Here is a 19,319-nt window from a genome sequence, read left to right on the forward strand (position 1 = left end):
CGCATTTGGATGTATGCCCTTTAAAAAAGGGCCGTTTTGTGTTAACTTTCAACTTTGTGGCTTTGTGCTGTCAAGTACCATTGAAGAAAACTCCAGGTCTGCTTTTACATATTCCCGTCTCATCTGCTTGTTTTCTTGGGTACTTGTAGATTGAAAACAATAGCATTACATCAATGTGTTGAAATATTGGGTCTTGAATACCAAAAGTATGTCAATGTGGACAATAATGCTTTCTAATTTTTTTTACAGATATTACTTTTTAGTATGACAGCTCCCAATAAACTATTTGAAAACAGTTGCTTGATATGATTTTATTTTTATGAACAAGCCTCCAAACTTTCAAATTGAGGTCACAAGGGGCAGCAGAGTGACTTTGGTTTGCAGCTGCAGCACTTGTTTGAATCCATCATTGTGACACTCCAATATCTGGATTGAATTTCAGACAAATGATGTGGCAGATATGTCTAACTGAATGACTGGAGTCGTTCCATGATTTTGACTCAATATACCATCTTAGATTTTAACCAGGACATTAGTTGCGTTTAATTTATTATGCATCTTACCATTACTGAGTTATTTATATAAAGTTTAAAGAATTAGTTGGGCAAATTAACACATTTTTTACTAAAACCAGTAAACAGACTTCTAAAATAGTCTTGTTTGTTGGTGCGGATGTTGTCACCCCCCCCCCCCCCCTTATCATTAAGTCCTAAATCAGAGTCCGCTGTGTTTTATTTTTACCATTTACTATGGCAATGACCTGTCTTGTCAACAATAGACGAGGTCATGTATCCATCAGAAAGCCTTTAATCTATTTCAGTGAAATGTTATGGATATAAAATACACGTGGTATCGGTGAATACAAAGTGTTATTGTACAGGTCCGAAAAAAGATGCTGTTGAATATCTACATGAAATCCTGAATGATCTTTGGTGAATAAATGTGAACGTTTTCTTATGGCCAGAGTGCTGCTGTAACACGTTGAAATGACGAGACGGGTTTAATGCGTATATTGTGAACTTTATAATGTAACAAAAGACATTAACAAAAAGAACAAAACAGATTCATCTCCTGTCAGTTACAGCCAACATACATACATTTGTTTTTCTTCCATTTTTTTTTTAAATCAACGTTACTCCTCTTTGAGAACGTTGTCTCCACCTGTAATGAAAACTACAGTTATGCTATTTTAAATAAATGTCCAGAGAAGCAGAAGCATCATACCAAATTTAATATGTGATGTAATGAAGTATTTGTATGAAATAAACTGAATAGACCTCATTTAATGTCGACCGACTTTGTGGTAGCTTTGAGAATTGTAGAATTACTCTTTGCAACTCAACCCTATATACAGGTTATACGTGTTCACGTGTGGAAAAAAAAACAGCAAACACACTGGCATCCATTCCATCCACGAATGATAATCTTAATCGAATTAACATAGCTGACCTGAAAAAGGATTTCTCACTTTTTTGGGGAGCAGACCTTGGCCTGGTGGGCTTGTAAGACAGCAATAGCCTCGTCCACCTGATCCAAAACAACCAAGAAAAGAATTATTTGAATGCTTTTTTTGTTTGTTCGTTTTGCATAATCATGGAGCGGGGTCAGTTTTTGCCTTGCAGTGGAGGGACTCTGGTGACTCCAGCATGTGTAGCAGCTCTGAGTTGTCAATCTCTAGTAGCATTCCAGTGATTTTTCCAGCCAGGCTTGGGTGAAGGGCATGGATTAGAGGGTACAGACGTTCGCCTGAAGAACAGCGTGCACACACACACACACACACACACATGTTGAAAAAAAAGCCTTTCATTCAGTCATTCAAACAACAAACCTTTTAGACCAGGGGTGTCAAAGTCATTTTTTGCTGTGGGCCACATTGTAGTTATAGTTTACTCTCGAGGGCCGTTATGAATTTGGGGAACCCATTAGAATGTTTAAATCCCTTCAAATATTACATATAGAGCACACAGCAAATTAATGAATAACTCGTTTTCAAATCTGAAGTCAAGAATAATGACTTTTATTGTGGTTGACATCCAAAAATATGAAATTTTGGCTCAGATTTTACCAATCATCATGGAATTTAACAAGTTTGATTTGCTTTCGCGGGCTTAAAAAATGATGTGGCGGGCCAGATTTGGCCCGCGGCCGTTGACTTTGACACCTGTGTTTTAGACCATGGACGGGCAATTCATCTTGAAAAACTGTAATGTTTGTTGAAAGCCACACCAACCGGGCGAAAGCCTGTCCTATGCCATCTTCACAGACTCAATGTGTACTAAGAAAGTCAAATTAAATGAATAATATCCTGTGTTTAGTCAACATTGTTAAAAAAAATATATATATCCAGATGTTGGATAATGCTGCTCCTGTGTGCACACATTACCCCACCTGGAGGGTGCAGTATCATCCAGACATATGGAGAGGATAAAGAACCCACCTATGAATATTGTTGGTGTCTGTCTATATGCGTTTCTCCACCGTTAGTTCAAAATATGGCAACAACTGTTGCCCGTCTATGCCATTTGCAATGTTTCTCCACACGAAACTCAACAGAATTAAAAAAGCAAGAGCTATGTGGTTCTTTATACGATATAAATATGATGTATTTATCGTGTGAGAGTAAACTGGGAGTGGCAAGAAATAGCTAGAGCCGTTTTTGAAGAACTGTTGACATGTGCCCAATTCCTGTTTGTTGAGTGAGTCGAGTTCACTCACTCCCTACCAAAAAGCTGCTTTTGGTCCACAAGTGGTGCTGCAGCCAACATTGAGGCAGTTAGAGGTTCCATTCCCTGAACGTGCATGGGCGCTTCCATCACGGGAGCAGGAACAACCTAAGAAAAATCTGACATCCTTACAACGGCAACAAGTTCAGACGGGGAAATCAGTGACGCTTCAGTACAGTGGTTCCTTCACCGGCGGGTTTTTATGTTTGTTACGTCAACAAAACAAAAAGAAATAAAAACATGCAGCCAACAGATAATGTCGTACGAATGGACCAGCATCTGTCGTCAGAGTGTGCACAATGCGGTAAATGCGTTCATCTCTAGCTCTGTTACATCTGCAATTACAATGCTGTCCACCGCAGATTCAAATATTAAATCATGGCAAAAGTGGCTGACATTTGCCCACTCGTGAACTTGCTGAAGAAATCCAATCAGTTTAATCAGGTTTGATGGATGCGATTTTTCCACTTTCAGTCGTGGAGCCTCTGAAGTCTACTACTTAGTCACAATTTTTGCTCTCAATGCAAAGCTAAAAATGAAATAAAACATGAGCAATGGCCCCCAACAGGAAAAAGTTGTGCAGTAAAGGACAACCTACGCCATTTTTTTGTTCCCTAACTGACATCAGAAAAACGTTTTATCGCATCTAAAATACCCAAAACACGCAGGCTGATATTTTTAGTCAAATGCAAAACACCAATAAAAATGACTTAAAGTGTCCCAAAACTACTTCAAAAATACCCCGGAAATGGCGAGTTTCAGAAGGTCCCGCCCCCTTGTTTGTGACGTAACGCCAGGACATCTTGCATTGCTCTAGAATCAAAACAATGGCTTCAGATTCGGAGAAGATGCTTTCTTGTTACTCATCCAGTTATGAATATGATTCAAATAGTTCTGAAGAGGAAAGCATAAATGTTTGCAATCGATTAAAGAAGTACTTCCGTATCAATTGAGCCGTCAGGACTCCAATGTAGCGTCCTGGAAAATGTACAAGATTGCGCCGAAGCTCCATTGGAAATGGGCTGATTCGTCTGCTGGGAATTTGTGTCAACTAGTATCAAATACTCGTCTTGGTGCAACACACAACGATTCACCATCGCATTATTTATGTGTTTTGCTTCGAATTTCGCCATCAACACGGATCAACACGATGTTTTCAGTCCAAAAAAAAGTACCCAAAATGCATTGTGTCGCTTTCTCGGTCAGGGGCGTTCCTGAGGTGACGTCACGTGGGGATCGTCATCAACTCGAATACAAGACTTCCTGAATATTCAGCGCAAGTCTTAAAACGTAAAATATAGCTATACGCGGTGGAATCTTTGTAAAATATGCTCAGTAGAAGTCATTTCAAGTGATTTGACAAATTATGGACACAACTTGTTCGGAGGCGTCGGTTGTCCATTCAGGTCCCACTGTACTGATATTTCAGAACTCGGTCCTAAAATAAGTCGAGTACCTGTAGTCTGGTCACGGCGGGCACAGGGATGACCTGCTGAGCGTTTCTCACCACTGATGAGTACTTAAACTGACCGCTTCTTGACCCACCGGACATGTCAGCTCGGCCACATGAAGTCTGGGTTCCAATGTTATCTAATGAAAGACAAGTGAGTGTTTCCAGCTGTGCCAACCATGTCCTGGCGGAAATCCGAAGTTGTCACTGACTTGTCTTTTGTGTGGAACTGCTGACACGAGGAGCCTGAGTGGAGGCCTGTCTCACAGTGGCGATGGGAGTGCAGCCTTGGCGAGGGGCAGAGCCGCCAGCGTATTGGGACGAGTACGGACCTGAAAAAAATGAAGGCGGCACCATTTGTGTCTAGATGTGCCTTCAGTGATTCAACACATCCGCGTGGTCCGGCGTTATCACTTCACCGTGGACCCTTGGCGGCTGTCCTGTCCAGCGAGGCACCGATCTCATGTTGCTGACGGGATTGTGCTCATAGAAGGTGCGCGGGGCCACCTGAAAGACAAACGGCAGGTTCGAATGAAAGGGCAAGAGACGTATTCATAAAGGATAAAATTGAGAGGGGAGAAAAAAAAATGGGCCTACTTGCGGCACTGTCATGTAATAGTTGGTCTGATGGTACGAGTCAATGAGGGGACCGTTCATGCTCCTCAGCGTGGCCAGTCTCTGCATGTACTTGTTGGTGAGAATGGCTTTCCGCTCCTCCCTTCGCTGAGCGAGTGCCACGTACAGGGGCTTGGTAGCAATAATTCTTCCGTTCATCTCAGTTACCGCTTTCGTTGCCTCCTCGGGGGATGAAAAGCAGACAAAACCAAAGCCTTTGCTTTGGGAGCCATCGGTCATGACCTACAAGACCAGAGAGGTCAAGCACAATCGTCACACCTGGGACTCGATGCTGGCTCGTGTGCTTTTTAAATGTCTCTTCTCAGCACATACCTTTGCACTTGTTATGGTACCATAGGGGGAGAATTCCTTCCGGAGTCTCTCATCATCGATGCTATCATCCAAGTTCTTCACATACAGATTGACACCCTGAAACCAGAATGTCAAGATGTGTGTGTGTGCGCGCCCTTTTTCAAGCCATAATCAATTTTGCTACCATGCAAAAGTAAACATCGATGTAAGGCTAGCCAATATGACTGTCATAAAAAATTCAATACAATACATATTGATTTGTATCGTGCTTTAACAACAGCTCAAGCTGTAACAAAGTGCCTAACATGGACAACTGTCATATATATTAATAGAAAGCACCAGGGAATAAATACAGTGATACCTTGGCTTACGAACTTAATTGGTTCCCAGACACAGTGTGCAAGGCAAAAAATGTGTATCCCAAAAATTAATTCCCCATAGGAAACAATTAAGATGAGAATAATCCATTCCCAGGTCCCCATAAAACATAATTTTCTACGTTCTAATTTTCTAAGCCTTAAAGGACAACCGACACCATTTTTTTGTTTCCTAACTGACATCAGAAAAACTATATAGAGCATCTAGAACAGGGGTGCTCATTACGTCGATCACGATCTACTGGTCGATCGCGGAGGTCGTACTGGTCGATCGCAGCGTGACAGTAAAAAAAACATTTGTCAGCCTATCAAACGTCCCGTCACTTGATTGACATACAGGGCAACCATTCAGATGACAACTGAATTTTGACCTTTAGGTGGCCGTGCATGCGTAAACAACGGCGCTAAACGCAGCAAAATTTACAAGCTAGTCAGCGAATTACCTCAGATTTTAAGCCCTTGCTAAAACATATGGTGATCAAAATGAGTCAGAAAGCGGGACGAAGTAAGGGGGCAAAACATATTACTTTCATACGGAATGGGAAAATGTGGAGCGGCATTTTCGGACTGTTCATGGAAAATACGACATTGACTTCCCGCCGAAAAGCCAGCTGAGAAAGAGAAAGGTGGATGAACTAAAATCCCAGTTGTCCGGACAGCAGTCATTTTCACTCAACATATGTACTTCAAAAGCGAAAGCCGCCACCGAAGCATCGTTCCGGGTGAGTCACGCCATCGTTAAAAACAATAAATCCTTCCAAGACGGAGAGATGCTAAAAGAAGCATTCGTTGAAGCAGCTGACTCCTTGTCCTCCTTGGCAGAGATATTATCTTCAATCAAAGCTCTGCAGCTGTCAAGACATACAGTTACACGGTGCTGTGAAGCCATGGCTGATGATTTAACCCAGCAAATGTGGAAATACATCGGAGATTGTGAGTGTTCTCACTGCTGAAGTCCAGGGCTCATGGACAGTTCTGTAACTTACTCACACAGGAAAAGTACCCCAACATGAGGAAATGTGCTACCTCCTTGGCTGCATTATTCGGCTCCACTTATTTATGTGAGTCAGCCTTTTCCTACATGAAGATCATTAAGTCCAAATACCGTTCCACCATAATTGATGAACATTTGGAAATGTGCTTGAGGCTGGCTGTCAGCAGCTACTGTCCGGACAATGCATCCCTGGCTGATTCAATTCAGTGCAAGTCATCAAAGTAAACTCAGGTAATTACAAAAAATGTTAATAGTTATTTATTATGTTATGTATATGTAGTTATTATGTGTGTTGTGCAATATTGGCATATTCAGTTATGAAAGGTACATCAACATACATTGTATATACAAAGAATCCTTAATACATTTGAAAATAATTATGTTTAGCATTTTTGTAGTGGGTAGATCATTTTGACTTGGTTGTTTTTATAAGTAGCTCGTATGCTGAAAAAGTGTGAGCACCCCTGATCTAGAATACCCAAAACACGCAGCTGATATTTTTAGTCAAATGAAAAACACCAATAAAAATGACTTAAAGTGTTTGAAAACTACTTCAAAATGAACCCGGCAATGGCCAGTTTCAGAAGGTCCCGCCCCCAGTTCGTGACGTTACACCAAGACATCTTGTCTTGCTCGAGATTATTCAAAACAATGGCTTCAGATTCAGAGATGCTGTCTTGTTACTCATCCAGTTATGAATATGATTCAAATAGTTCTGAAAAGGAAAGCATAAATGTTTGCAATCGATTAAAGAAGTCACTCCGTGTCATTTTGAGGCATCTGGACTGAAATGTAGCGTCCCGGAAAATGCACAAGATGGTGCCCAAGCCCCGTTGGAAATGGGCTGATTTGTCTGCTGGGAATTTGTGTCAGCTCGTATCAAATAGTAGTCTTGGTGCAACACACAACGATTCACCATTGCGTTATTTATGTGTTTTCCTTCTAATTTCGCCGTCAACACGCATCAACATGAAGTTTTCAGACCAAACAAAGTACCCAAAATGCATTGTGTGTCGCTTTCTCAGTCAGTTACAATACCTACCGTGACGACACGGTAGGTATCGTCACCAACTCAAATCAAGACTTATTTATAATAATATAGCGGTAATAATATGCGGTGGAATCTTTGTAAAATACGCTCAGTTGAAGTCATTTGAAGTGATTTTACAAATTATGGACACAACTTGTATGGAGGCGTCGGTTGTCCTTTAAAACTACACAAAATTTACATTATTTTACGTATAATAAATGTGCTATGGTATTACAATGAAAGAATTAAACTGTACTTTATAATAAAGTCGTTTTAATAACCTTTGTGATGGTCGTTGGTGTCTTGATGGAATGGAGTGGCCGGTTTCATCAGCATTAAACACTTGATGAGGAACGTAGCCTTCTTCTTTCACCATCTTGAGGAATGATCCCTTGGAGGTGCTTTTTCTGTGATCATTGTGTCTAGTTCCTCATCAATTGTGTTCTGTTTAGCTGGGTCGATAGCTTTTTGCATCAAATGTACAGATGGCTTGTGCGGGTTGTTTGTGGAGCCTGATTGATAGGATATTTTAACCTTGCAGTCTACACTCTGCCTTTGAACTATCAAAGTTGAAACTCTCTCACTGTCGTCTGCCTGTCTCTTTAATGTTTAAACCACCCCTCCTCACTGCTGCGTTCTTGACCAATCACGTGTCTTTAACTGAAGACTGGGGCCGTGGAATAGAGGACAAAAACAGTCGGCCGCCTTTTTGTTATTAGAAGAACAAGCTTGTTCGCAAACGACACTTCACTCATTGAGGCAGCTCCATGTAGGAAAAAAAGTTTGTATGCCAAGGCAAGGTTTGAATGCCAAGGTAAAACTTTCATAAATGTAATGTTTGTAAACCGAAAAGTTCGTAAGCCAAGGGGTTCGTAAACCGAGGTATCACTGTATGTAGAAAACAATAATCAAAAGCAGCTTTGCTGCTGTGAAATGTAAATTTCTCCACTGTGAGACTAATAAAGGCATATCCAATCCAATCCAATCCAAAAATCAATTTTTAATGTATTCCCCCGCCACCCACATCTGAATGAAGAAAACTGTTGAAATGATCAACACCACTTGACATTGTTCTGAGCAGTACCTGATAACGCTGGATGCGGTCCTGTTTGATCTGGTCAAACCTGCGCTTCAGCTCTCCCTGACGCTCCAGCCTCTTCTGAGCCCGTCCAACATAGAGGAATTTCCCGTTGAGCTCCTTACCATTCATCTCCTCCACTGCCTGACGAAAAAATAAAACAAAAAAAGGGGTCACCACACCATGACGTAGCTCAACTTGTCACACCTTGCCATTGGGCTTCCTCCATTTTGTGTCAATCTTGTTGGAGATTACAAAACAGTTCTTGTACAATGACGTTAAGAGTTTGATGCTCAAATCACTCATCACATTTTCCCAACAAAACTATAAATATCAATTGCTTTTTTTCAGCACTCAATTTCTGAAACCCCACAGCTCCAATAAATAAATACAAAATACATAAATAAAAAAAATGGCTTAATCCTGCACTCGCCACACTACCTTTTGCGCATCCTCATGGTTAGCGTAGTTTACAAAGCCAAATCCACGCGAACAACCTTCCTCATCCTTCATCACGTGGACACTGAGAGTTTTGCCTGAAAGATGACATGGTTTATTTCATATGCCTCAATTTAAATCGGGCCGACATTTGAGTTCAATCACTCTTACCAAATGCAGAAAAGACATCTTTTAGATTGTCATCAGTGTAGTCTTCACCAAAGTTTTTGATGTAGACATTGGTGAATTTCATAGTTTTGGTGCCAATCTCCTGCTCTCGGTCCTTGCGAGACTTGAAGTGGCCAACAAAACTGCAGAGAGAATCACATTCAAAATCAAAGTCATTGAACTCATTCACTGCCTTTCACGCCCAGCGCCTTTCCCGAATTAGATTTTTTCTTGCTTGGGTGCAGATAAAGCGCTGGCCAGACCTCTGGCTATGATTTTTCCATTCCAAAAGGGGGCGTAATTTCCCTTTTTCCATATTCGGGCTTTGTCACAACTTCAGCTGTTGTTAAAGAAATATATAAACCAATAAACGTATATGTAATTGCATTGTATTTTGGACAGCCACCCTCATTTCAAGCTCATATGACTCCAGGCCCATATCATTTAGGAATTAACTATTTTCTGATGAAAGAAGAGAGTATAAGGTTTCCTACACTGCATTGAATGTTTATGTAGTCCTTAAACTCAATATTCTGTGAGTTCCAGAATTCGTGTGACAATGACAAAAAACCTGGACACATTTTTGCACGTCTGGCAGTGAATGAGTTAATTGTCTGAAGGGTATTTTTATTTATATATGCATGTCATTTTAAATGAAAAATACAAAGGCATGAACTAATTTTACATGTACATTTTTTTGTCAATCTGTCTAAATGAAGAATTTCTGGTCGCCTGTTTACTCTTGATCTGCCATTTACTGTACATGCTACGCTCAGTTAATCAGATGAACCATGTGACAGGCGGAGATTAATGTGAACATTGTATGATATTTTAGCCCAGTCCTTGTGATAATTGTAACACTATTCTATCAAAGAAAGGGCTTGATAAAAGGAAGACCTTACAAGTATCTTAACACAAGTTCTCACATCACAGACAAGCTCTAATAAGGTGCTGTTATTTGCAGGTACTACAGGCCTTGATTGCGTAACCTTTATTGTGTCATGTAGGCCCGACATCATCGAACACACAGTACTGATGCTTGAAAACAATTTTTGGCTACTCTACTGACCACTGCCTGTCTGCTTACACAAAAGTAACTCACCTATTAACAGATCCACTACCAATCTGAAATTGGTTAGTGTGGCGCAAACTCTACATGACTGAGCAAAACTAAAGTGTCCTTGAAAGTTTTGAAATGCGCTTGTAAATATAATGTATTATTGTAAAAATGTAAAAAATTCAGTGCCGTGGAGTCAATCGTGTGTGAAATACACAACTCTTTTCCTAATCTTGTTATCAGATGAATATAAAACATGAATGTACTCACACTTTTCTATCATTCAGCAGCATTCCATTCATGGTCTTAATGGCACGATTTGCAGCTTCCTGAGTCTCAAAGTGAACAAAGCCATAACCTTTTGAGCCTTTTTCATCACAAACCACCTCCGGGAAACACAGCATTCAACAGTTTGAGTTAGGGTGGGAGCATTTCATCAAAGTTGAATTGTGATTTCAATTTTGGCCTCTCTTGACCTGAAAAACTCGATCAAGAAAAACAACGAATATGTGCGTGCTTGCACACGTTTGCAATGTAAAAGTACCTTAAAGGACAACCGACGTCCCCGGACAAGTTGTGTCCATAATTTGTAAAATCACTTCAAATGACTTCTACTGAGCGTATTTTAATAAGATTCCACCGCATATTGCTATATTTTACGTTTTAAGACTCATGCTGAATATTCAGGAAGTCTTGTTTTTGAGTTGGTGACGAGTCCGTACGTGACGTCACGAAAGGACCACCCACTGACCGTGAAAAGGACGCATTGTCGCATTGTCCTTCTATCACGTCAATGTATTTTACTGTAGTTGTTTGGTCTGGGGACCTCGTGTTGCACCCAAAAGCCGCCAGAGGGCTTCCAAGCACCATTTAAGAATTTATCAGCCTGTGGAAACGGAGGTGGCCACAGGATGTCGGTTGTCCTTTAAAGGACAACCAACGTCACTTTTTTGTTTTTTAACTGACATCAGAAAAACGTTTGATAGCATCTAAAATACCCAAAACATGCAGTATGATATTTTAGTCAAAGGCAAAACACCAATAAAAATGACTTAAGGTGTCCAAAATCTGCAAAAAATTGAGCTGCGAATTGGGCATTTTCTGAAAGTCCCGCCCCCATTTCGTGACGTCACGCCAAGACGTCTTGCATTGCTTGTGAATCAAAACAATGGCTTCAGATTCGGAGAATATGCTTTCTTGTTACACATCCAGTTATGAATATGATTCAAATACAGTAAAGTCTCGTTATATCGATATTCAAGGGAGTCCGAAAAAATATCGATATAACCGGGACTATCGATATATCCGACCCTGTTTGCATGTAATTTTCTCCGTGCGTGCATAGAAATAGTATCTATATAACCGGGACTATCGATATATCCGATATCGATATAACGAGACTTTACTGTAGTTCTGAAGAGCAAAGCATACATGTTTGCAATCGATTTAAGAATTTATTTGGGCCATTTTGAGGCAACATTGGGGGACAATCTCTCACAAAAAAGAGGCACAAAATGGTGACATCCTGTGGCCACCTCCGTTTACACAGGCTGATAAATTCCTTATATGGCGCTTGGATGCCCTCTTCTGGCCTTTGGGTGCAACACAAGGTCCCCAGACCAAACAAGTACAGCAAAATACATTGACGTGATGGAAGGACCGCTACAATGTGTCTTGTTTACGGTCAAGCGCGGCCCTTTAGTGACGTCACGTACGGACTGGTCACCAACTCAAAAAAAAGACTTCCTGAATATTCAGCGCGAATCTTAAAACGTAAAATATAGCGATATGCGGTGCAATCTTTGTAAAATACACTTAGTAGAAGTCATTTGAAGCCATTTTACAAATTATGGACACAACTTGTCTGGAGACGTCGGTTGTCCTTTAACTGTACTGTAAAATTTGACCAGCAAGCATGTGATGCGATGGATTGTGATTCTGCCCTTACTGAGTGTGCTTACTGTTTCATAACACCTCAGTTGGAGTTAAAAACATGAACAGTGTTAATGTTAAAATCAACGTCAAAAGAAAAATCACATTGACATGCTATCATGACATTAGTGTGAAATACATTCAGTTGAAAACACTTACTATTATAAAAGGAGTATTTTTCCCAATCTAGGATAAAAAGTTGTATTTATGGAGTTTAATCACAACTTCCTTATCTGGATGTACTCTGTGCATGCATGGCACTACACTGCCCCGAGGAGGCAAATGCATATACAGCAGGAACTGCCAATATTTATTTGTTTATTGCGATTATTTAAATGCATTTTTATCCAGGCTGTGCAATCTGCTCGGAATTTCCTGTCTGAATATTTGTGCCAGTGCAAACCTCCCCCTTCAAAAAAAACAACAAGAATCTAAATCAACACAAAAGAATGTTGTCAGTGTATTTTTTGGGGGTTTCAATTTACAACTTATGGAGACCCACAAACATTCACAAAGTCGGCAATAAAATTAATTGAAGTGTATTTCAATATTTGCTTGTGAGACCTCTTCATATTTTTCAATGTGTGGCATAGTGTAATGTCGCAACACGTGACATATTTGATATTTTAAGCACGATACGTTTCTCTCATGAGGAGACATCAGCTTTGTAGTCAGTGCATCTATGAATAGAGGGAATCACTGGAAAATCCCGAAGACTTGGGCGAGAATGCTAATACTTTTCAGAGGTTGACGCAAGTTTAAGAAGTCAACATAAATGTTGCCGATCATTGATCGGATTGTGTCAAAACACCAGCACTTACCTTGCAGGACAAAATATTGCCAAAGGCTGAGAAGGTATCATACAAAGCCTTGTTGTCAATTGTGTCATCCATGTTCTTGATGAAGATGTTTCCCACACCAGACTTTCTGAGGCCTGGGTCACGTTGAGACCACATAATTCGGATTGGGCGTCCCTTGAGAACATCGTAGTTCATTGTATCCAAAGCACACTCCGCTAAAAGATGAACAGATATTGAACTGAAATAACAATTAACTGGAAAGACCCGAGTTCAAAATACTTATTTAGTTCATATTTCTACAACTGAGAAAGTCTAGTTTAATGAGCAACTGTCTTAATTCAAGTTTATTTTTGTGTCAAGGAGCGATTGGGTTAGGGCTGTGCTCTTCCTTAGGTTCAACACCCATTCTGGGGTGTGTTGATATTAAGAGAGATGGCATCTTCAAATTAATGCTCATTCACAAAGACCACCTTCAACATATTTAAAGAGAAAGCAATTGGCATGGTCACACAAACAGTCAAAACAATTCACAAGCAAAACAAATAAATAAAAATTGTACTTCACCATCAGCTGGTTGCTGGAAGTTTATATAGGCATATCCCAAGGACCTCCGTGTGATGATATCACGACAGACACGGATTGACATAATTGGTCCTGCAGGAGAGAACTTTTGGTACAGCAAGGCCTCGCCAACATCAGGATGCAGGTCCCCAACATACAAAGAGGCAAGGGGATAGGTTGGTCCGCTGGTATTCATCGTTGTTGACGGCTAGTTAAATAAAAAGTAAGCGCCCATTACCAGCCACATGGACAAAACATTCAGGTAGAAGCTTTGATGACACAAATGTTACATTTGTTTAGAGGTCATGGTAAGGGGGCCAAGTATAAACATGCAAATGCAACCTCTGAATATGGAGGACACTGATTCGCTGTGGAGACCCTCAAGGGAAAAGCCGAACGGAAAACAAGATACAGTATACAGAGGGATGCATCTGCGAAATTTAAAAAGGGGGACAGTTGGCCCACTTGTGTCTGAAATAGTCGGCCAAATTCTAAAATTGATTGGCCCGATTTAACTAGCTTGCCGAAGTATCCAAAACTGATTGAAAAAAAACAAATAATAATAATAATACATTTCATTTATAAGCGCCTTTCAGAAACTCCCAAGGACATAAAGAGTTTGATGGTTCTCTTTATTTGTAAGTAGGTTCGTTGTCAGAAATCCCAGGCAGGTGATGCACAGAGCTTGATTGCGGCGTGGAGTCGAGCAAGTCGTGCTGTGAGACTCCGTGCGATGATGAGCAGGTCTCTGCGAGCTGTGTCTCTTTGAGGCTGTGAGTCCGAGATGAGTCTGAGACAGTGACGTGCGGTGAGGTTCATGGCTGGTGAGGCACTGACGTCATCAATAGTCAGATTTACAAACATATGAACTCTACAGAGTAGTTTATTCACCATTTGATTGGCAACAGTTAACGTATTTTGTTTAAAATTTCATGTCAGCATTCTTTATATATATACAGTAAAGTCTCGTTATATCGATATTCAAGGGAGTCCGAAAAAATATCGATATAACCGGGACTATCGATATATCCGACCCTGTTTGCATGTAATTTTCTCCGTGCGTGCATAGAAATAGTATCGATATAACCGGGACTATCGATATATCCGATATCGATATAACGAGACTTTACTGTATATACAAACTGTAGCATAGAAAAAAATAATAAAAAAAAAAAAAAAAAGTTTTTATCGTGTTACCTTTAGTCCATGCGCCGCTCCTTCTGAAGAAAGGCATCGATAACTTCTTTGTAGAAGCCTTCCTTATCTTTCTTCAGTTTTAAAAGTCTCTCTGTCTCAACGGAGATCACTGCCAGTGAAGAAAGTCGTCCTTGATCAGTCCTGTTCCGACTGTATGTTTTCAGTGCTGAGAATGACAATCTCGTCTACTTCTACAGCAACAAATGGGGCTGCACCGATCTCCTTTTTAATGTCATTTCTAATGACATCACCAACCGCTTCAATTAAATCGTTCTGTATTCTGTTTCACAGGCTAGAAAATATAGTGGATGTCCCAAAATGACTCGCTAGCCTGTCATCTTTCTGAGCGAAAGCATGTCATAGTTCAACATAGTTGCCACGATTAGCAGAGCCTTTACTTTAATCATTTCCACGAAATGCCAGCTGTTGTTTGGCAAGGAAGCAGGTGGCATTGATGAGATCTTTTAAAATCTCCCAGTTCTCCTTTACCTTAGCATTGTGGATGCTGATGTTGAGTCTTCGCTCATTTTTGATGAGGCTCCGTTGTACAATTTTCAGGTCGCAATGTCCCATTTGAGTCCAGACATTGTCACAAATTGAGAACAGAAGGCAGGAAAAGCAGAAAAGGCGGTTTCTTGCTGGACATCCACACAGCCAGCCTTTTCGTGTGTACCAGTCCGCCTGAAAAGAGTGATTATTGTGTCCCGTTGTCTGAAGCAAACCTTTTAGCTCCGGTGTTGGTCTTCCTTTAATTATTATCTCCTGCTTCGATTGAAAGTCCAGTTTATAAAATTCTTTCAATTTAGATATGTAATCCTCCATTCTGAAAGTGAGGCCAAGCAACACGAAAAAATGACTGCAGGGTTGCACTTTACTTGCTAACTGTTTACTGTAGCTAAAGAGTTTGATGTTTCTCTTTATTTGTAAGTAGGTTCGTTGTCAGATCTCCCAGGCAGGTGACGCGCAGAGCTTGATCGTGGCGTGGAGTTGAGCAAGTCGTGCCATGTTGTCCGTCCGAGTTGAGATGATTCTGCCCCGTGGTTCGCCCAATCTCTCTGTCCCGCGACAGCTCCTTTTATACAATTTGCAAGCGTGTGCTATGCGTCAGGGTGATACGCACATCAAGGAGATCAAGGAATTGAAAGAAATGAAAGTGTTGAAAAGCGCACTTCAAAATCATACACGCGTGTGACGCAACAGGGCTCCCCTCCTGGATCCGAAGTCGGTGAAAGCAATGAAGGAAAAAGAAATAAAAACAAAAGTCATTCTGCGACATGGTGAGGCCAGGCAAGATGACGGTCACCGGGCATGGCAGGCGTCGGTGGGGAGGTTGCCGAGGAGGTTTCGTGGTGCCTGAAGTCGTTGTACGGGAGCACGGCAAAGCGTGCTCTACGACTGCCAGTTTGAGCCGATCGATGGAAACTTTCCTCGCGGCCGTCGAGTCGATGCCGGAAGGTCTTCTCACCGTGAGTTGTCGGACAATCGATGAGGGATTGTGAGGACGAAGGTGCGTGAGATTGGCCATGCTGCCGGGCCCGGACAGGCCGGTCATCGGCGACGGTAGCGATGATCGCGCTGCCATGGCGCTCTGCAGGATGCTGAGGAAGCACGCTGACGTCGGCGGCCGTGTCGGCCATGAAGCGTCTTCCCGAAGTCCGATCGTGGACATAAGCGATGTCCGACGATGTCCGATCGTGGACATATACGATGTCCGATCGTGGACATAAGCGATGTCCGACGATGTGCGATCGTGGACATATACGATGCAGCTAGTTGCAGAGTCGCCAGGCGAATTGGACGATGTTGGCCATCAGGGTGCGGCAGGTTTCACGGTGGGGTCGGGGCGCCCACGGGTGGTGGCGGCCCATCGGGAGCTCGGCTCGAGGGGTCTTGCTGTGAAGATGCCGGGTTCACGGGCGGCTAGGAAATCTGGGTGTTTCCATTTGGAGAGTTGATTGGGCTGAGGAGGAGGGAAAAATTCCTCCTGGCTAGCTCGCCAATAAAGAGTTTGATGTTTCTCTTTATTTGTAAGTAGGTTCGTTGTCAGATCTCCCAGGCAGGTGACGCGCAGAGCTTGATCGTGGCGTGGAGTTGAGCAAGTCGTGCCATGATGTCCGTCCGACGCCCGGCGTGAGCCGGGCGTGAGTCTGAGATGATTCTGCCCCGTGGTTCGCCCAATCTCTCTGTCCCGCGACAGCTCCTTTTATACAATTTGCAAGCGTGTGCTATGCGTCAGGGTGATACGCACATCAAGGAGATCAAGGAATTGAAAGACATGAAAGTGTTGAAAGGCGCACTTCAAAATCATACACGCGTGTGACGCAACATAGCTTTCTGTCTCTAATTCTATTATTCTGCAGACGTGGAGTAAGAAGTATCTCTGGAATCACAAGCGCCCCCTGCCTGTCATGAGGCGGGAGAACTGTGTGCCTCACCTACGCACAGCGTTTTGATAAAAATAAAACAAAATAAACACTGTAGTACAGTGTTTATAATGTACAATGACTCTACATTATATACACCAGCTAAACTGTAGAAATTTAGTTCATATACTAAACGTGTTTGCACGCTTTAATAGCGATATGCAGAAGGACAGCAATGCGGTCTCACTGCAGAGCAAGACAGCACAGTAAGCATAGTGATTGCGCAATCCATGGTGAGGATCAGCCGGCTGGTGCCTCACTGCTCGTCTCTACTTACTATTTGAACGGTAAATGTGAAAATTCAGCGATTTAGAAAAAAATCCTAAAACGGTGAAGTTAAATGGACAAGAACTTTAAAGTACAAATCACTAAATACATATAACTGTTTAATTTATTTTTTCATTTGATATTTCCATGACAGCTTTCCATTATGACAGGTGAGGCACTGCCTCCCCTGCCTCCACTGACTGCACGTCACTGGTCTGAGATGATTCTGCCCAATCTCTCTGTCCCACGACAGCTCCTTTTATACCATTTTCAAGCGTGTGCTATGCGTCAGGGTGAGACGCACATCAAGGAGATCAAGGAATTGAAAGACATGAAAGGGTTGAAAGGCGCACTTCAAAATCATACACACGTGTGACGCCACAGACACTTTACAGTCACATATATGATATGTTTTCTGTGGGTGAGCAGCGGCAGCCACACACGCCAGCGTTCACTCAGCCCGAAATACATTTATTGGATGTGTCGGACGTTTCGCCTCCTATCCAAGAGGATTCGTCAGCGGAAAGAGTAAGAGAACAAACTATATTAAGAGACACAATATTTCTTCTTAGTGTCAACAGTACTTAAATTTCTTTGCAGTTAATATTTCCAATGTGCTGCAACAGCTCTGAAATAATTCTCATTATCCACTAAATTCCACTCTTTAACAGCAATTTGCTGAAACGAATTGTCACGACCCTCCGTTATTTCTTAAAAAAAATGGAAACATGGCTGTTTGATGCTTGGTTTGAATGTCTTTTCGAGTTTTACTCCAGTTCTCTCGCAACCATCGATGTCGATGTCGTTCGATGTAAATACTGCAATGCACCATGGGTAAATTAATACTCAATTCTCTTTCGGCAGTTTCCGGCGGATCACGACAAACGTTAAAAAGAAAACGAACAGTTTCCAATTTCTGTTTTACTAAATTTGTTTCTTATGTTATTTTAACAAGCCATATGTGGCGCAGATCATCATATTAGACGTGCGCCGGTGCAGTCACGTTACAAAGTTGCGCCAGTGGCTGTCAAAATGCGTAAATGGCGCAAGGTCGCAGCCCAGATGCAGCCCAGAATCTGTAGTAAATCTGTGCCATTTTTATTCCACCTTTTCTAACGCCAGTACCTGATGAGATGGCAGAAATCTTTAGTCATCAAAAATGTCTTGAGCTCATTTTTTAAATAAAAAAAATACAATGAGTTACCGATGTGATTGACACGATTTTTCAGAAAGCAAAACTTAACATCTCTTCATGCATCTTAAAGCGTGTGGTTCAAAACATTTTCTTACAACAAACACGCATGTCTCCCTTTTATTCAATTTCTCCCTTTCATAAATTTGCAGTTTCGCAATTGAAGACAAAATTTCCCTGGTTTTATCTTAATCAACACTGCGAACACTCAGGCCTGGCACAACTTACAAAACAATAACGAGTTAAATTTGAGATTGAAGCTGTAGTTTAAAAAGTAGGTGAGGACTAAAGGCATTGACAAGAGTACATTCAATGTATATTTTACAAGATTACGTGAAATTGAGGGAAATGTTGGGCATTCAACGGCGAATCACATGTGCACATATCCGCGAATAATACTTAACATATGCGTAGTGTTTAAATGTTAAACAGTGTAAACGATTCAACGACAAAATGTGCTGTTACTTACAGCTTTTAAACACCCAAAAAGTTGACTTGCGGTGGCCACTAAGCGTATCTCAGGTCGTGAGGGAGCCGGATCACTTTTCTCAAAATAGAGTCTCATCTTGTTTAATTACTGCGGCGGAACACCTGCATCAGGCCTCAGTGTCACTTAACTAATGGAAGCGAGTAACTCCGCTGCGAAAAGTAGTTCTTGCAAGAATTAACTAGTTTGCCTCCCTCTTGTAGACTTCGCATGCACAC

General features: G+C 41.5%; 1 protein-coding gene across 2 annotated transcripts; it reads right to left on the reverse strand.

The window, feature by feature from the left end:
• Positions 1-431: 431 nt before the first annotated feature.
• LOC148903309 (embryonic polyadenylate-binding protein-like) lies at positions 432-19,192 on the reverse strand. 2 transcript variants are annotated; one of them, XM_088999871.1, is made up of 16 exons: positions 19,084-19,192; positions 13,539-13,743; positions 12,996-13,189; positions 10,513-10,628; positions 9,189-9,328; positions 9,021-9,115; positions 8,586-8,723; positions 5,122-5,217; positions 4,771-5,031; positions 4,593-4,680; positions 4,386-4,505; positions 4,180-4,313; positions 2,723-2,831; positions 1,616-1,746; positions 1,469-1,527; positions 432-1,161 (listed from the first exon to the last, which is right to left on the reverse strand). In XM_088999871.1, the coding sequence occupies exons 1-16, from the start codon at positions 19,177-19,179 to the stop codon at positions 1,122-1,124; spliced, it is 2,022 nt and encodes a 673-aa protein (XP_088855997.1). In that variant the 5' UTR covers positions 19,180-19,192; the 3' UTR covers positions 432-1,121. The 2 variants fall into 2 exon arrangements, with proteins under 2 accessions (XP_088855997.1, XP_088856007.1); XM_088999881.1 differs by having other exon boundaries at positions 1,450-1,527.
• Positions 19,193-19,319: the final 127 nt, after the last annotated feature.

This window comes from Hippocampus bargibanti, linkage group LG01, assembly GCF_051943395.1.
Source record: "Hippocampus bargibanti isolate YZ-2025 linkage group LG01, ASM5194339v1, whole genome shotgun sequence".
NCBI classification, from domain to species: Eukaryota; Metazoa; Chordata; class Actinopteri; order Syngnathiformes; family Syngnathidae; genus Hippocampus; species Hippocampus bargibanti.

Excerpts from the sequence above, each read along its gene's own strand:
- LOC148903309 (XM_088999871.1), bottom strand. The coding sequence starts at position 19,179 with ATGAGACTCTATTTTGAGAAAAGTGATCCGGCTCCCTCACGACCTGAG. Across the intron at positions 13,744-19,083 it reads TTTTTGGGTGTTTAAAAGCT|CCGTCAACAACGATGAATAC; the intron begins GTAAGTAACAGC and ends TTATTTAACTAG. Across the intron at positions 4,681-4,770 it reads ATTACATGACAGTGCCGCAA|GTGGCCCCGCGCACCTTCTA; the intron begins GTAGGCCCATTT and ends TTTGTCTTTCAG.